This window comes from Cebidichthys violaceus, unplaced genomic scaffold, assembly GCF_023349555.1.
Source record: "Cebidichthys violaceus isolate CVI_PGR_0920_01 unplaced genomic scaffold, fCebVio1.0.p SCAF_16, whole genome shotgun sequence".
NCBI lineage: Eukaryota > Metazoa > Chordata > Actinopteri > Perciformes > Stichaeidae > Cebidichthys > Cebidichthys violaceus.
The window spans coordinates 2,013,557-2,032,336 of record NW_027176329.1 but is presented as its reverse complement, the minus strand read 5'-3'; the positions used below and the strand labels follow the sequence as shown (position 1 = coordinate 2,032,336).

The following is an 18,780-nucleotide window of genomic DNA, read 5'->3' as shown; positions in this document are numbered from 1 at the left end:
CTTACCTTCTCAAAGACAGGCTTGTTGTTATTCACGTCGTCCACGCCCACTATGACCTGGGCTGTAGACGACAAGGCCTGAGGTCCGCCTGAGGCATTGTCGTCCGCCGCTGTTACATTGAGGACGTACTCCACGCCCTGGAGGTGGGGGGGCGGGCTGGAGCGCAGACGGATCAAACCTGCAACCAGACATGAGGATAGCACACACACTCGGTCAGCCGTTAATGATGGAACTATCAGTCTATGTGTCCGTCTTTTTGTTTGAGATGGACAGACGTTGTCAGTCGGGTGTTTGTAGCGGCAACATTTCTGGATTTTAAGGAGGCAAACTTAAACGCATTTAAAAATCCCAAAGGTAACACAGATACTTTACCAGATTTGGTAATGGAGTCATTACAGAACATGGGTTGTTGACCGCTTACCGGAAGATCGCCGGGATCCAAAGTGGAAGAAATGAGAAAGTGACTTGTATTCTCATTACGTCCTCCCCACCACCAGAGGACATCTTCACCGGGAGCAGAGCACTGGGCTTTGCACTGGCTGAATTTGAGTTGCTACAGCTCCCCCAACTAAAGGTCTGTCTACTGGAGCTGCTGCACGCTTTCCTCCTTGCAAAGTAGTCTTCTGGTGGCGGAGAGGACCAAACGAAACACAAGTTGTTTTCTTGTTTCCTTCACTTTGGATATATTCCTCTAAACAAAGTCTTGAAACGTACACAGTCCGTCCAGCCCGGGTTAGTGGCACAAACAGATGGCTCTAGTGTTAGTCAGCAGTCGGCTCTTTTTTTTCAAATTACGACTGTAAATTTAGATCGTATGGGTGGTTCAACCACTAGTTCCTCCTGTTGACATATCAAGTAGTCTTGCATCGTAAGACCTACGTCCACAGCGCCGTGACAGTGCTAAAGAAAGGTCTTGCTGCACCCATTGTCTTTCTGGTACAGAGGGGAAAAAAAGCTCTGGCTCGTTTGTGTTTCTCGAAACCAATCGCTCAGACGATTAATGAAGCATACGTCTAGCACCAAACAACATGAAACCAGACTTCTGCTTTTTAGTATGAGTGATATTTGAGAGAGAGAGAGAACTTGGGAGTTCTAATCTTAAAATGGTCCTTTTGCAGATATATTTTTTTGTTCTTTAAAGGAAAGCCATATTACACTTAGTGTCTGTATCAGTGAGTGCTATCAATATAGCAGCAATGACATCTCGGTCAGACGCCCATTCATGTTTCCATGTACAAAAAGTTCAGACCCAATCCAGTCTAGGATTTGAGCGCCGCAGATAATCGTCAAAGTGAACCAGCGAGCTTATTCTAGCAGCAGCCTTTTAGATACATCCAGCCAATTGAACGGACTCCCTCTGAAACATTAATTGGTGCAGCTCCTACCTCACAAAGGCCCGAAGAGACAATCAACGCTGAGCTTAAGAGGAAAAAAAGAATCAAGTTCTTAAGCAAAAGAAAGGATGGAGAGCAAACAAAGGTGTTTCTATGACCCTGTCTGAACCTGGCATTGACATGCGTCTTTAGTGGTCCGACGTGGACAGCTGTAAAGACGTCCCCGCACACCTGGCATCAGAATGCGTCTCCACGTGCGTCTCGAGTGACCACTTGTGCCCTGATCCCCATTTACCTGCTCTATATGCAAATAAACGCTTCCTGTGCCTCGTCTGGTGGAAATTAAAAGAAGAGGAAGAAATCCAAAGCGCCCGAGCTGTTTGACACTCTTGTAATATATCTGGCTCCCTGTTTTATAATTGTTTTTTACTGATCACTTTTAAGGCACACCTGGGTCTTGCCCCAAGATAGATAGCAGAAGTGCCGCTCCTCGGACGGGGCCTTTCTGCCTGTTCCAAAGTCGAGGATCAAAACTAAAGGCGACGGTGCTTTGGCCATATTGGAGATAAGGCTCGCAGAATCAGTGATCTCTTAAAATCACTTCTTAAAACTCATTTTTACAGACTGGCTTTTTATGTGTTGTCATTTTACGAAACGTATGTATTATTGTTATCATTATAATTCTCTTTATTTTATATTATTTTTTTCCTATTGCATCGATTGGTTTTATTGTTTCATCAGTGTGTTTGTGTTGCCTTTGTTGGGCTTTCTGTTGTTATATTGCCTTGCTTTTGAAGTTATCATCATTACCATTATTATTATTATCTCTATGGGCTTTTTTTGGGACGTCATGGACAAACCCAATACAAGCTATTTTCCTGCTTTGCCTCTTACTGAAATTATCTGACTGAATTCAAGTTCCAGTCTGGTGTGTCTCAGGCTTTTATTGTGAAAAGTAAGAACAGGAAAAGTGTAAAGCTGTAATGCGCTGCCGCTGCCGTTGACAATGTGGGAGCAATTAAGAGTTTGAGACTTTAGGGCAACTAAAGTTAGCATTTAGCTTTAAGAGAAGCCACTTAATGCTTATGCGACCATTTAAGGGGAGACACCTTTCCAATTATAGTATGTTGATGCGGTTTTGCACTGTAAAGTGAAGCAGTTTGTCCAGCCCTACTTCATGGTATCAAAAAGAGTTTCTATGATAAAAACGGATAACCTGTGAACGCTGTATTACACATGGTGCAACGCTGACATGCTTCAGGGGAAAAGCTTGTTTTCATAACCGTGGTGTGGGGAGTCTTTCTGCATTTGGTTTCCGTTCCCTTTGAGGTAACTATTACATCTACTCACTTATTGCACGATAGGAACAGCTCTCCACAAATGCCAGAAAATTACCCTTTTAGGTAGCAAACCATGCTAAAAAAAAACGCTACATGGTGGCCTGCTGGAGAGCACTGATTGGCTTTGTGTGTTGACAGAGGACTCTTGACATCTCGAGGGCAGGAAATCTATAAAGTGAAGTGAGGAAATAATCAACACAATCAACATCGAAACCAGAGCAACGTGAGAGCAAGGTCGAGAAATGAGCCGCATTATCCATCACACCGTCTGCGCTGTTACAAAAGCCAAGTCATCAGAGAGGGAGGGAAGTTCCTGGTGGACACAAACTTTCTTATTTCAGCTTTTTAGCTCTGAGAGATTTCATTAATTATGTCTACACAACATATGAATAGTTAAATGTATTGGTATTCCCTTTTAGCTCCATCATTGTGTGTGTGTCTCTCTCTCTCTCTGTCTCTCTCTCTCTCTCTCTCTCTCTCTGTCTCTCTCTCTCCCTCTCCCTCTACCAGTCTGGTGTAGGCGGCTCATCTGCATCCCACTCTCTGCTTTGAATGACTCTCCTCCGCTCTGTATTCATCCCGCCCTCCGGTGCTCTGTTTACTTTGTACGTGTGCTCGCGTGAAAACGCATGCGTGTGTGTGTGTGTGTGTGTGTGTGTGTGTGTGTGGGCTAAAAGTGCGGACACACTTATTACACCCTCCTTATCTTCAGAGGCAGGGGCAGGTGCTGTGGCTGTCATGTGTTCACTTCACTGTTACACGAGAGGACCCTGGAATCCACACTTATCATAGATATATGTGTGTGTGTGTGTGTGTGTGTGTGTGTGTGTGTGTGTGTGTGTGTGTGCGTGTGCGTGCACTATTCCTCCTTCTATCTCTGTTTGCCAGACCAAAGCAACTGATGAGACAGATTGCAGCCAGACATTGTATGATCTTATTTATTTTTTTTGTTGGGAATGTGCGCATGTTCATAGCTCCTGAATTAGCATGACACATGCGGGCCAAAGAGTTACAGCGTATCGATTTGTAGATGAGTCTTCGGAAATGATTGACAAAGGAAAGAGGAGAGTTGCTATTCTACCCAAGTTAATGCAATACAAGCTCGTCTTTTTGAGCTGCACATTTACAGTATGTCCCTTCTGTTTGCCTTCCAGTGTGTGTGTGTGTGTGTGTGTGTGTGTGTGTGTTGCACAAGAGATGGAGGATTGCCATGGAGGGGGTGTGTGCCTCGAGGTGTTTGTCACAATGGCTGGTTCTCTGGCACTGCTGTCCATGGTTAAGGGTATACGTAGGTTTGTGTGTGTGTGTGTGTGTGTGTGTGTGTGTGTGTGTGTGTGTGTGTGTGTGTGTGAGAGAGAGAAAGAGATAAAAATAGAGAGGCAAGAGAGGGGGAAAGAGGATTATAATTTACACTCTCAGAGGTGTAAGGGGAGGAAGCTTTGCATCGAGAAAGACATGTCACATACAAAGTGACTGGCACTTATAAATGCATAAGTGCACACACACACACACACACACACACACACACACATACACAGGGGGTGAAATACACACGTTCATGTTCAGCAAACACTGCTGCAGAGGTTGATGCAGAGTACAATAAAGTCCGGCAGTGATTCTTGTTTTTTCCTCTCAGGACAGTCTACAGCCAGCACTCTGTGAGAAATCTGAGGGGACGTTTTGCAAGAGCTCGTATGAATATTATTAACATGTACGGCCTATTTTATTCACAGTTATTTCAGTGAATCAACACAGTGCCTTTCCTGTTAAGGGAGTCCAGATTCTGTGGTTTAACACACATCCACCACACGCATGTAGTTTCAAGCCGTTTTCAGTTTTATGAGTCGTGCAAAGTCGACCCAATTTTCACCACATTCTGCAAACAGCACAGTGTTGATATGCCTTGTTGGCTGAGGATTATGTTATGTACCACTGATATATATTCAGGACAGACAGGATAAATGTCTCCTCAAGGAGGGCCTTCATTTGGACATTCTCTGGATTGGCCCACAAAGCCCCGCAATCTCGCAACAGTGGCATTCTTCAAAAATTCAAACTCGCGCAAAAAGTTAAAACAGCATATTTTAATATTCAGTAACGTTTGTCAGAGAATTGTGATTGCTTGTAATCATGCATCTGGGACACGCAAAAGAAGCGGATGGCAAATGGGGAGAGATCTGTAAATCCCTTGGAGGAATATTACACATTACATTATGCAGCATCAGCGCCCTGCTTTTGTGTGGTTGTTTTCACCACGCTCACGTCGGCGCATTGTCACGCTCACAGGAAATCTGGCTGAACACACCTCCATCAACATCTATCTCTGGGCCTTTTTCTCACATCTGAGGTGGACTGGATGACGTCCAGATCTAACGGTCCCCCGTGGCTCATCGATAAAATGTAAACACGCATGCCGTTATAAAACTAAGCAAGCCCTAACCAGTTGTTTAGTGCAGATGTTCCCGAACCTCCCGGCGACCATCAAATAGTTTCCTTACATGTGAATACAGATAAAACTAAGCAAGCCAAAGCGGCTACCATCCGCACTGCTGATCATGCTAAAACAAATAGAGCTCATTGCGTAGGATCAAGGACCTCACCTGCTCCTCATCTACCTGCTCACCATCTAAACACGCATTCACTTAACATACTAGCCTTTTTAAATGCACTCCATACAGCTAACTGCTACTACCAGCCGCTTTATATTCGGCAACTATGGCTGTGTATTGAATGTGTTGCTGGTGCCAGGAGGTTATGTTTTTGGATTGTTTGCTTGTCAGCTGGATTACGCAAAAGCTACAGGCCCGATTCTCATACAACTTGTTGGACGGGTGTAGAATGACGACGTCTCGTCACACAGCAGTTCATACGACGTCATACAAAACGTTTCATGCAACAACAGAAGCCAAACTTCCCAAACACATCAGGCTGTACTAGCTGCTTTGTGTATAAACAAAAACAAATGAAAGACACTAAAAGAAGAATAGGTGAAGAAGTGTATCTGGTAGAAGCAGATATACTTGACACACCACTTTTGAAACACCATTACGTTGTACTTTGTATTTAACTGAGCTGTTGGTATTACCTTTAAGGCCACGGCCACCATTATGCATCAGGCTTGTTTCAAATGAGCGGTGCTGTAGAGGAATCTTTCAGCAGAATTGGACACACGATGATGGACGCACTTAACAATGAAACGTGTTGAGATCAAGGCAGATCTCTTTCCATTAGGCTACTGTATAGAGACATCACCAACCGATAACTTGTAATCTCAAGGCTGCATCACAGCTCTTTGAAGTCTAAAAAAATAGCTGTACCCTCCCTCCAGTACAAACTACTAAGTATGCACATGCAATTCACTCTGCTGCTTCTTTCATGTAGGCCAGCCTTTTAATTACAGACGCTTACTGCACGCTAGTGTTGCTGACTTTCAGATGGGGTTTGGCCATCTCAGCAGCTAGATGTATTTAGGCCAAATCTCTCACCTGGACACCTTCACTCCGATAAAAAAAGCAATTTGCTCATACTCTAAAACGACAGTGGACTGGATGGTTTGCTCCCAATTTCTCATTATCCAAACACAAATAGGCTATTGTACGGTGCGTGGCTTGGGCTGATCGGGGTTGCGTCGTAGAAAGGGCTTACAAGAGATTGTGATAAATACAAAAAATAGGGAACAATGAGACTAAAATTAGAACAATTGTTTGCTGCAGAAACAGCAACTGACATGGGTCAACAAAAACTGGCCACAAAAGTAAATAAACAAATGAACTATCCTTTAAAATGCAGATTATTTCAATACTGCTATTAATCCTGACATCCATGTTTATCTTTCTGAGCTATTATTATGAACAGCAAGTGGTGCAATAGGTGCTGAATATGCAGTTAATGTTATCCCTGAGGATATGTTGACGGTGTTGTATCGCTGCTTGTCAGGTGTAAATTAGAGGGTTGGTTCACCTAAACAACAAGACTAAGATAGCCATGCAAACGGCTCTCTGAGGAACATCGGTACTTTCAACTACATGCTAATATCAGCAATGTTCACAATGACAGTCATGAGGCTGGTGGAAAGGACATTCGTCTCTGCAGGTATTTGATCACAAAGCAGCGGTCGCAGTTCATCCTGAAAGGGACATTAATGTTTGTACCAAATGCTATGACGATATATCCAATAGTTATTGAGATAATTCAATGGAAACCACAACAATTCATATCACAGTGGTGTAAGAGGGAGAGCTTGGGCAGCAAGACTGTAGAGGAAAAACCCGGGAATCACCAAAGTCAATGCAATGAAACCAAAGCAAGAGGATCTAGTCAAACTATCGTCTTAATCTAAATACATTGTATTTGTGTGCATGGATGTAAACACAGTCAGTGTGTAGCTGAAAATGTGGTTTTTCTCTATATAATTTCAAATGAAACTGTTATTTTCATTTTGCACTGAAGTTCTTATTAAATGAAGATTTAGAAATAGACCTTATCATGTGTGTTTGTCACATTGACTCTCTACTGAACAACCAGAAAACGTGCTACACAGTGAAGACCTTTATCGAGATAGAACATGTTGCCCTTCGTCACAGCGAACACTTTGCATTGAGAATACTTTCTACTGAAGTGGGTAGTCCACAGTGCAGGTCAATTGTTCTGTATTTTCTCAAAAGGTCTCAAAACCTGGGGATTTAAACGAACACTATCTGCTATCTGTTTGTGAGAAAATGATTGTTGTGGCAGAAATTTGGATGAAAATACCTTTTAAATCAGTAGTAGTACTGTGGTACTGCAATAGTAAAAGCTGTCATGGAGTAGCAGAACTGCAATAGGTAGCGGTGGACAGATATAGCAGCAGTAGTATTGCTTTTATTTGGATTTCCATCAGCAGAAAGCTGGCTAGAATCATGAATTACAAAGAACACCCAAGCATGTAGGTCCATACATAAGATGCATTAAGAGACTAAGCACTCTTCCATCCTCCCCTCTCTCCACCCACGCTGCTTCAACAGCGCCGCAGAGTGCAGTCATGCTTAATGAATTGAGACAGAAGGCCAGATAAATGTGACCAGTTCAGTAAAGGCAGCAGGCAGAGAGAAGGAGAAAGGCTACCGCCTGCTCACTATGTGACATGTACCGGGAGCACCGGGGGCGCCCTGCAGTCCGAGCCCCGCTTCACTCTGCCTCTGGTTGGCATAAACATCTAATAGAGCCTAAAAGCCTTAGATGAGAGCAACACATGCTGGGTAAGTGGTTGGAAATGGGACACGGAAAAGGTTTTAGGATATTCCAAGAACAAAGCATACAGCGAGCGTCTGTTCTAATCTATGAGATATGTGTCCCTGTGGTATGGGTTCTGGCCCTGTGTGTGTGTGTGTGTGTGTGTGTGTGTGTGTGTGTGTGTGTGTGTGTGTGTGTGTGTGTAGATTGCATGCATATATCCAGTACATGGTCCGTTCTATGTGTAAGTCTTCGTATACGTGCACGTGTTTGTTCATGTTTATGGTTTTGTCTGTCGTGTGTGTGTGTGTGTGCTTCCATGTCAACAGTGTGAGGGTGTGTTGTTTCCATGTCCACAAATGTTTCTGTGTGTGTGTGTGTGTGTGTGTGTGTGTGTGTGTGTGTGTGTGTGTGTGTGTGTGTGTGTGTGTGTGTGTGTGAGTGAGTGTTGCAGCTAACAGAGCCAGCACATATCATCCCTTGTCCGAGATGGAGAAGATGTTTCCCCGGGGGTCAGTGAGCAGCCGTCACTTCACATGAACGGCAGCCAGGAGGGGAGGAAGTAGAGGGGTGAAGCGAGCGATGGGTGAGAGACAACACGGAGGAGTTAGGGACAAAGCGGGACGGCGGTGGTGGTGTGGGGGTGTCGGAGGAGGAGAGGGACGGAGGGAGTGCTTCCTCAAGTCGACGTCATGGAGTCTGGGAGAGGAAAAGGGACAAGAGAAAGGGACCAAAGAAAGAGTGACGAGGAAAAACAGAAGAGAGGGAAGTGGACTAGTGGAGGAGAGAAAGAGACTATAACGCTGCCAGAGGGAACCGGGGAGAAGAATGAGGGCAGAACAATGCGGGCTTGTTACATAAAGCAGGATCAGACTCAGGTCACCACATCAGACCAAACACAATAGATGGAGTCGAGGAAAGACTAAAAAATAGAAATGAAACAAGACAATAGGACGACGTTCTGCCCCATCACTGGTTATCTAGAGTCTTCACTGGAAATAAAGCCACCTTCTGCCTCCGTCTCAAGGAGGTACTCTTCTTCTTCTCTTTCAAATCGCCATAAAACTTTGCTGAGAAAAATAGCAAATGATGGAAGCCTGTTTATTGGAGCCAGAATTTCCCCTTCGCTGTCAGTAAATACTTCCTCCCCGAAGAGGAGGGTGAGCGGGTGTCTCTGTATTTATGGGTTTTAATAGGAAGAGCGTGATTGTCATATTGACCGGCCTGCTCGGATCCTAATGGGCGTCCTAAATCTCGGGGAAACGCACTGTATTCTGGGGTGAGTTACAGGCAAATTAACATGGAGAGAGGGAGGCCGGCAGGGCCGCTCCTGCCGGAAGGGAGGAAAACAATCGCTTGAATGATTGTCGGGCATTTAGGATGAGTTGGCAATGAGAGGGGAGAAGAGGCGATAAACGATTTTCATCAGCGGCAGGGAGAGAATGCGGTGGGTTGGAGAGGGTGGGCGGAATCCAACGTGCTCGCCTCCCATTAAAAGAGCCATAAAACAGTTTTAATGACCAAATGTCGGGCTCTTTCAAACAAGATATTGGATCATAATACAAGCGTTATGGTGTCGCACCTTGGCTCACACACTCTGGTGGGGACAACGTGTGGAGTGGCTCCGAGTACATCCGTGTGAGGCTCGCGTCCCTCTGTGTCCCTCACTTGAATAAGCCTACTGCCAGGGACAGTATTGGTTTTATTAGTGCTGATACATCTTTATTGAACTGTACAACTGAAACATTTAATTGATTGGTCGATCAACAGAAATGTAATCTTTAACATTGCCACGGTCAAGCCCTACACCCCCGCCCGACCACTTCTCTCTGCTGCCTCGGGGCGATCGGTCGCCCCGTCGCTCAGAGGTCCCTGCGGCCGATCGACCCGGTCACGTCTGTTTTCTGTCCTGGCCCCACAGTGGTGGAATGAACTCCCCACTGACGTCAGGACAGCGGAGTCGCTGCCCATCTTTCATCAGGCTGAAGACCCACCTCTTCAGGAAGTGCTACCCTGAGCCTTCCACTTAGCGCTTATTGTATTCATACTAGCTTGTTGCACTTATTGTATTCGTATTACTTATAGCACTAACTGTTTCTCTTGTTTCTGTACTTTGGCTCTGAGTTATGCTCTGCTTCAGGCTCTTAGATGCTTGTTTGGAAAAGGAAATGTACTTATGACTTCTGGTGACTAGTAGTTCTTTTGATTACCAATGTTGATGCACTTATTGTAAGTCGCTTTGGATAAAAGCGTCTGCTAAATGACTGTCATGTAATGTAAAAAATGTAATTTAACAAATTTGACAATTGTTGAATTGCTTAAAGGGTTAGCCTGGTCAACTTCGATATTTTTCTTGTCATCAACCATTGTAAAGTAAAAATCAAAGTGTCAGGTGACCTCTCAATACTTTACAGGTTTGCTGGCCTGGCAGTTGATCCCAATTCCATCTGTAACCAAATACTGAAGACATAAAGCTGTGAAAACAGCTCACAGCTGTGAGTGTTGTGTCAGTCCCTAACTGCCGGGCTGGCTTCTCCCGTCTACATGTAATGCTGACTGAACCCCAACATTTCTAAAGGCCAAGTGTTTGTGAATATACAGCATGTAGGGCACTTTATTTGTCCCCTCGGGGAAATTTGTGTTTTTGTTCTGTTGTTATTTGAGGAGCGATGGCAGATTGGTGGGACGGATGCAGCACAGCGTCCCGAGCAGACTTCAACCATCTACCCAAGCCAAGACTGAGCTACTGTCACCCTCAAAGAATGACTGTAAAGTGCTATAATGTGACATCACGTTCAGCCTTAGATGAGAGCAACACACGGAAAAGGTTTTAGGATATTCCAAGAACAAAGCATTCAGCGAGCGTCTGCTCTAATCGATGAGATGTGTGTCCCTGTGGTATGGATTCTGGCCCTATGTGTGTGTGTGTGTGTGTGTGTGTGTGTGTGTGTGTGTGTGTGTGTGCATCTCTCTGTGTGTGTCTGCATGTGTGTTACAGAGACAATACACATTACAGATAAACAGCATGCACACAGAGTAATAAATACAAATTTGGCAGGCCAATCAGTCCACCATCTAGACCAGGGCTCGGCAACCTTCACCATCCAAAGAGCCATTTTGTTCTATTTTCCACCAAATAGATTTCGTCTGGAGCCGCAAAAGCTATTTGATATTACAGCTTATAAAGTTTTTATATATAGTTATATTATAATACAAAAACTATAGCTTGTTGTATTTATGAAATTATAGAACAAGAATAAAGACAATTCTTGACATTTTGTTGCTATTTTACCTGTTGGAACAATATCAAACTCTGATGAAGAGGAGAGTTTTCTGCAGCGGTTGAGAAATCGCTCTTTTTCTCTCATCTCCAGCGTGACACTGTTCACTTCATGCTGTGTGTTTGTTCTGGAAGTGTCTTTCTACATTACATTTCTCGCCACATATCAAACAGGTAAGCCAGCATCGTTGGCAGTGAAAGCATATTATTATGTCCACGCAGAATTAAACTCTCTATTTTCCTCTGTGACTTTTCTTTTTTTGGATTCATCCATTTGTTGTCTTTACTAGCAGCTGTTGTCCAGTTAAAGTCTGCATGTCTGCGGAGGAAGCAGCTGTTATTGGAGCGATCAGTGAGCGACGTGTCCAGCGGGGTTATCAGACCTACGGAGCGGCCGTCTGAGCAACCAATCTACTTCCTGTTTACACCGGCCCCACCATCACGCCCCGTGTGCGTGAATAGTCACGTGATGTCCGTTTTCAGACGCGTTAGTCTGGACGGAGATCGTCTCGAAAACGATGCTGAAGCGCCGTGTGGACGGAGATCGTTTTTGTTCGTTAACACTCAAGCTCATCGGCCTGAGCACACCTGAAGTAAACATTTAACCTTTAATGAGCAATGGTTTGCAGATATGTGTCTAAATGCACATGAGAGCCAAAACGGTATAATTGGCAAAGCAAGCCTGTAAGCAAGCCTGGAAGGAATCCGGTTATTAGCCGCACGTCTTCTCCCTGCTCGACAATGAGACCACTACCGGTGTGTCCCGACTCGACTGACGGGGAATGTCATTGCTGGTGATCAGAGGAGATGGCGCTTTGAAGTTTTGAGTAATTGAATTTGTAGAAGTCGTCGTATTACCCTATAATAGGATATGCAGATTCAGAGGGGGTTGCAATTTACAAAGGGGTCGAACCACTATGAAATTGCCGCCCCCGACTTCCCGCACACACACACACACACACACACAGCGTCATTAACACCGTTTCCTATTTCACATTGCCTCTCATTGCTGCTCCTGCCTCAGAGGAAGTTGAGATGTGTGACTATAAACCTCAGATGATATTTTGTTACAGAGACACTGTGGAAACGCTCCACTCACTCCGGCTGATTATTCTAACGTCTCCATGACACGACCTGTCAGGATTTAAATATCCTTGACAAAGCTTCCTGCAGACAGAGGAAGGAAGGCTGGCGAGGCATCCCTACCCACAGAATGGTAGACAGGCCGAAGGACATAAAACTATACTGCACACACTATATAAAGCATCATTTCAAGAAGCTCCGAGACACGCCTGACAAACTGCAGAGCTTTTACATTTATTCGGTGTATGTAAATATAGCAGGGAGGGCTGACAGCAAAGCAGGGTGTAAACAACTGGAAAAAGGTAATCTTTGTGCAGATTTCAGGGTTCCAGGGCAACGCGAGTAAATAGCTCAATAACAACAGGCTCCTGAGCAGCCTAAAGTTCTACTCCACTGTTCTATTCATAGGGCAAGACGCATATGATTTATGTGAAAAATAATAATGAAAACAATGATTTAATCTGCAGAGAGCCTTTACAGGCTGCTGCTTATTGACTGCAGTGCAATCAAACTCTTTGAAGCAATCGGCCAGTTTCAAGCGGGCACACGCTGGCAGCTGCCACGCCACCAACGGGCACCAGGCCACCAACGGGCACCAGGCCACCAACGAGCACCGGTGATAAAGGAGAGGAGGAGTGAGAGGCACCAGGGTCGGACCAGGCAACGTACCCTCATACAACAGTTCGTACGATAACCTATGAAAAGTTACTCCACATTCTTTCATGCGTTTTCCTACGAAAGGCAGCAGCACGTGTCAATTTATGTTTGTTAAATTCATGAAGTCTTTTCAAAATAAACTTCCATTTCCACAGGAACTTACTTGGGTTAGGTTTAGGAAAAGATCGTGGTTCGCTAATAACCATGGACGTTGTGCTACTTAAGTATGCAAGTTAGGTGAAAAAAACTGCCTCCTGGCTAGAAGATGGCAGTTTGTTGTTTTCGTTTCTTTCGTCTTAATTAAAGTCAGGACCTCTCTTACCATGCTGTCCCCCAACCCCCCTCAGCCATGTGTGCATGGTTTGGTGCATTGCCTTGGTGAAAATGGGATTAACTACTAACAATAACAACTAAGAATCACGAACACTTGGTTGAACGAGAATGTACAGATGAGGAGAAGAGGAAAAGAATGACGTCTTACCTTTTTGGCTGTCGATGATGAAGTTGCCCTCCTCGTTTCCCGTGGTGATCTTATACGTGATCCCGTCCCCGTCGGGGTCCTTCGCCAGCACCGTGGCAACAAGTGTGTTGGGTCCCGCATCCTCTGAGACGAAGGTCCGATATCTGATAAAACACATACGGATACGCCATCAACAGCTTGCCTACACTTCAGGAGGACACGAGTCCCGGCTGCAAAGGTGAAAATAAGACACATTCAACATAGTTTCGTCAAGGTTTCAAATCAATTCCATCTTATTCACGCTCGACCAGCAGATCAATGTGTCAGCACATAAGACAAAGATAGAAACGGGCTGCAATATTATTTACTGCAAAAATATTGATTGATTTGAATCATAAATGTGTCATGAGCAAAGGCATTTACAGACCAACCCAACGCACCAGTACTAAACATTCTAACCTCGTTAGTGTCCTTTCAAATTCAACTATGGGAACAGACGTGAACAGGGCTGGCTTGAGATCCCCTGTAACAACTCTAGGGGGGGCGGCCATTAAAGACCGTCTGGATAAATCCCACTGCATGTGCTGCAATCAACAGACTAAACAATGACAAATCACATCTTTGGCCATGTTGACCCGACATTCTTTTTCAATCGGCTGAGCGATGGCTGGACCGGTGTTTGTGTCGCACGCTGTGAGCAAAGAGAGTTTCATGAAATGTTTACATGTGCAGCCACAGGAGGCCTTACTGGGACTTTCTTATGAGGTAAGTGGTTTTCATCCCAGGTGCACAAAACATTTCCAACATAGCCAACAGACCTACATGCACCGGCGCTTTACTCAGCGTTAAATGTCATGCGTTTAATGTGCGAGCCATCTTTTTTTTTTAAACAGCTTTGCCGGTTTCCTTCTACACCAGCTAGTTGATTGCTTTCACCGTGAGCCCCAGGTGTTAATCAGTCCCTGAGCAGTTGCAAAAACACAAACCAGCAGAGTTCTGAGGAGCAGCGTACAGAACGACCCGCAGGGCGAGATTCTAAAAAGAAGAAAAAAAACTTCTAGATACCATTCTGGTAACCGACATATGTGAATACCGTGAACAAAGTTTCACACTCGCGTCCCAGACTTCTAACCGCCAACAACACCCATCTTCCATCACACCCTCTATCATGGAGTGTCGGCAATCTAACAACGTTCAAACTGAGAACGTGGAGCAGGGTGGTGACTGTGAAAGTGAGCTTCCTTTCTCCTGTGATATTTCCACAGTACAACAGGACACAGTAGACGGGAATAGTTCTCAGCGCCGCACAATCTTCAGGGTGGAGTCGGCCGCAAATGTGCGTCACCGTTGTGGAGGACATTCTGAAAATGTAAGGGTGTTTACGTCTGTTTGCTGGATTCTAAACGAGCTCCTCCGTGAGCTTAGACAGCAATGCTTCTACAGCTTTGCTTTAAGTTCTTTAGGCGTTTAAGTGATGCCCTCCTGGTCAATGTGTAACCGGATCATGAGCTCATCTTTACACTGCAGACAGAAGCGTCTAACCAGTTCAAAGACGTAGCACTCATGCAATCGTTATGCATCATTAGAATGCAAGGTAATGACTTTATGCGTGTGCAGTATGTACATAAACGGGAAGTCCTTATTGCATGTATATTTATATATAAATCCCATTCAAGCAAACTTGCCCTGACACGCATTTCTTATCAGCCCACGCAGAGCAAACTGAGCTCAGCTTCTTGCTCTAAAATTCCCCTTCAGTTTTGTCTTTCTATCTCAAGAGTAGCACTTTGAACTTCAGCTTTGAACTCTCTTTTGGCCTTGCGCATGCATCTCCAAACCACTGATGTGCTTGAAAGCAAAACTTTTCTTGAAAGGCTGGCCTCTCCACCTTGTTGACAGGCCGCGTTCACACTTTACATCCCTGGGTCACGGTTCAGCGGTCGTCGTGAAACACAACACGCCAGGCTCTTTGGGTTATTAGTCAAACGATAAGAAGTAACTATAGGCAACAGGACTAAGACATTTGAACTAGCAGGGTTAAGCTTAATGATGATTAAAACGTTACAATGCCATACACCAATACCATTCATTCTCCATTGTGTTCATTTTGGAAATGAATGTTAGTCTACGTCAGCAAGCATGAATCGGTTATTACATGTTCCCAGTGCAGTTTCTCTTGGTTTGAAAAGGTCCTTCTAGTAAGTGTCATCATCTCAAAAACATGGGGGAACTTGAGCGCAGACCTCCAAGGCCAATCCATTCCAAAATGCAATAGGTTCTTCCTTGGCCCACGCTGCACTCAAGTTTCATAAAAATAGGTCCATTCCTTTTTTTCATAACCCTACTGACAAGCAAAACCAAAACAAACTGTAACACAACCACCTTGGTGCAGGAAATTAGGCAGATAACTGCAATAAAGATGTTTTTTTTACTAAAACACGAGCAACTAAAAAGGGTCCATAAGTAAAAAATAATGTGTGTATGAAAGTTATTTCCAAACATGCAAAATCAGTCTCCGCTTGACTTCAGCACTGCGGCCACTCTACACTCCTACAGACCTACACACTGGGTCTGTGGGAGTGGATAGAGAACATGTATCTGGGCTACATTAGTTTTTCCTTTAAGTGATTGTAAGCATGTTTCATGGCAGACTGAAGAACAGACAAACCCCTCCACCAACCACCATTACCAGTCTGTGTGCATGGGACCGAAAGATGTACTCTGCTGTCGTTCATCGATGACTCATCACTTGCGCGCACATCCAAGCGGCAGGTCGAGTAACTGACGGCCTGACATAAACGCACATCCCTCTGTCACGCGGCCCATTCATTTTTCACTGGAAACGAGGCGCTCTCATTAGGAGCCGAGCGCCGCGACCGTGTTCTGTCACTGCCGTCTTTCTGCCTCAACAACTGTTGGACTAGTTCTGCCCGGGAAGATCAGCCAAGTGCCGCTGCTCTGCTCGGTTTGTAGAACTGTTGTTGCAGCATTTGAGTAATTTCAGCTCACAGTCTGCAAGCCGAGCACTTCCCCGCAGATCAATACGCAAGTCAGGCAAGGGGAGATGCTGCGCAGTGTTTCTTTATTATGTAGTTTCTCTGAGGGTACATAGGTCGCATTGATCAAATGGCTTAAACTCGTAGTCAAAGGAAGCTATTTGAAAGATCATTAGATAATTGCTTGTATTTATCTCACCTGAAAGCCAGAAAGAACAAGGCCTCCTTGTGCATTTCTGCCTGCAATTTGATGGCTAAATTACAGATGCCGTCTGTGCGGGTGAATTTATGCACGGCTCTCTTACACGGGCTGCTAAGCCTCTTTTGTCCCGACTCCCCGAATGAACTCAACTTACTCATTACAGATGCAGGCAGATTAATCATTATAGATCCAAATAGAGTTGGATTACAATTAGGCTTATAGGAAGGAGCAGCCTGAAACGGCAACAATAGCTGAAGTTGGCCTGTGTTGGTCTGCTAGACAATCAATTTAGTGGCATGCTAAAAACTCCCACCATCTACGGCAGTCATGAAACAATTAGTTGATTAATCAATTAGTCAAACAACAGCAAATTACACAACGTAATTATACTAAACAGCTCAGTTTATAAAAACTGTGCTGCATTTCATTTCTAACTAGTGTAAACTGGATATCTTTGGGTTTCACACATGTGATCTGAGGACAACATCTTGGGTAAACTTATTTATTAATGTTTTCACTATATAAGAAATAACATGTCGTAGATTGACTGAAATCAGCTCATGGTCCACAGAAACACATCACTCACCTTATAGATATTTTGAAATCAACTAATCAAAAGCTAAAAAAGAAGATGGTAGCTTGTTTTAAAAAGACTGTATGCAAGTAACAAGCTGAAATCATCGTGTTGCTTCTTAAAGATACAATACAAACCGCTGTCTGAGGACATTTTGGATAATGACATGGTAAAGAAGACGAATGTGTCCAGAACAGTGTTACAGCAGACCTATACGTACATGTCATTACATTGAAAGTATTAAGCCTAGCATGATGTCAATAACTTCATAACCACACACCGGGTAGATAATTACGAGGCTTATCCTCGTTGACACTAATGTCAACCTAACTTAAACAAATAGCCCTCTCTCATGCTTTCAAGCTGCTGCTCGTGGGCTTCTGCTGCCTGTGTGAGTGCCTCTCTATTGAGAGGGAGTGGACAGAGATCGGGACGGATCACCGAGAGGGAAGCAAAACAGCCCAGCAGTGGAGCAGCACCGAGAGGCCTTTTGCAATCACATTTGGGCTCCACCACAACTCTAATTTGGCCGAATCAATGCTGCAACCAATTGAAATCCGCCTCAGACATACACCGGCACACACTAATTACTTTTTTAACCTTTCTGTTTAAGTTTTCATTCTGTTGATCCGAAGGGGGGGGGGGGATGCGTCCCTGTAGGCCGGAGACTGATGTCAGTTGTGAACATTAATTACTAAATGTAATTATTGAGTTCATTTTGTTTATCTAGATAAGGCATATATGGAGAATGGAGGCATAATGGAGTGTGTGTGTGTGTGTGTGTGTGTGTGTGTGTGTGTGTGTGTGTGTGTGTGTGTGTGTGTGTGTGTGTGTGTGTGTGTGTGTTGAATAGTTGGGGACCAGGACGGTCAGCTGGTCCAACTGCTGCTCACTGGTTGTTTTATTTATTTGCTGGAATGTCTCCTGTCTGATTCCCCGTTAATCAGTACTTACAAAGCTATCTTTCCATTCGCTTGTTTAAATGAGGCGGGTGTGGGTGTGGGTGTGGGTGTGGGTGTAGGTGTGGGTGTGGGTGTGGGTGTGGGTGTGGGTGTGGGGCCGACTGCAGTAACAACTCTTGCAGACGTGGCTGCGATACAAGCTCCGAGGCAGCAGCGCTCGCTACAGCGAGATAATAAGTCCCGGCTCTGACATTTGAAATGATGCCATTTTATAAGGTGGTGGGTTAGAAGCGCGTCTATGTGAGCAGAGCGTTTCACGTGAACCAATTCTATGAGAGCCGTTTCTGTCGATAGTCCTGTGTCTGCTGGGTGCTGGTCTGTTTACCCTGGTGGAGTTTAAAAGCTCGATCTGTTGAATCTTCAGTACGTTTCATAAAGGATCGGATTTGGGCAATGACGTTTACACGGGACAAGGAGAAACCTGGACGTTCACATATGTGACTAGGCAGCATGCAACATTCTCCAAGTAATTGTGTTGGCAACTCTTCAGCACTATCTTTTGTTTAACTGATTAACTATCAAGTAATTTCACATGAAGATGCACCAGCACAGGTGAAAAAAAGTGATCAGAAACCCAGAATGTACTGTATAAATGCCAAAGTATTCCAGTTGCACGTATGGGACACTGCAGACAGCATAATCATGCCTCCCAACACCAGGGTAAGGCCTTCTCCAGGTCTC

At 44.6% G+C, this 18,780-nt stretch overlaps 1 protein-coding gene across 1 annotated transcript in view; it reads right to left on the bottom strand.

The window, feature by feature from the left end:
* si:ch211-186j3.6 (neural-cadherin) overlaps positions 1–18,780 on the bottom strand; it is a 276,175-nt gene that overhangs the window by 156,724 nt on the left and 100,671 nt on the right. Inside the window, exons 7-8 of the mRNA XM_068710718.1 lie at positions 13,387–13,529; positions 6–178 (exon numbers count right to left, since the gene is read on the bottom strand). Coding sequence (XP_068566819.1) covers positions 6–178; positions 13,387–13,529 — 316 coding nt within the window. The remainder of the gene's footprint in view (positions 1–5; positions 179–13,386; positions 13,530–18,780) is intronic.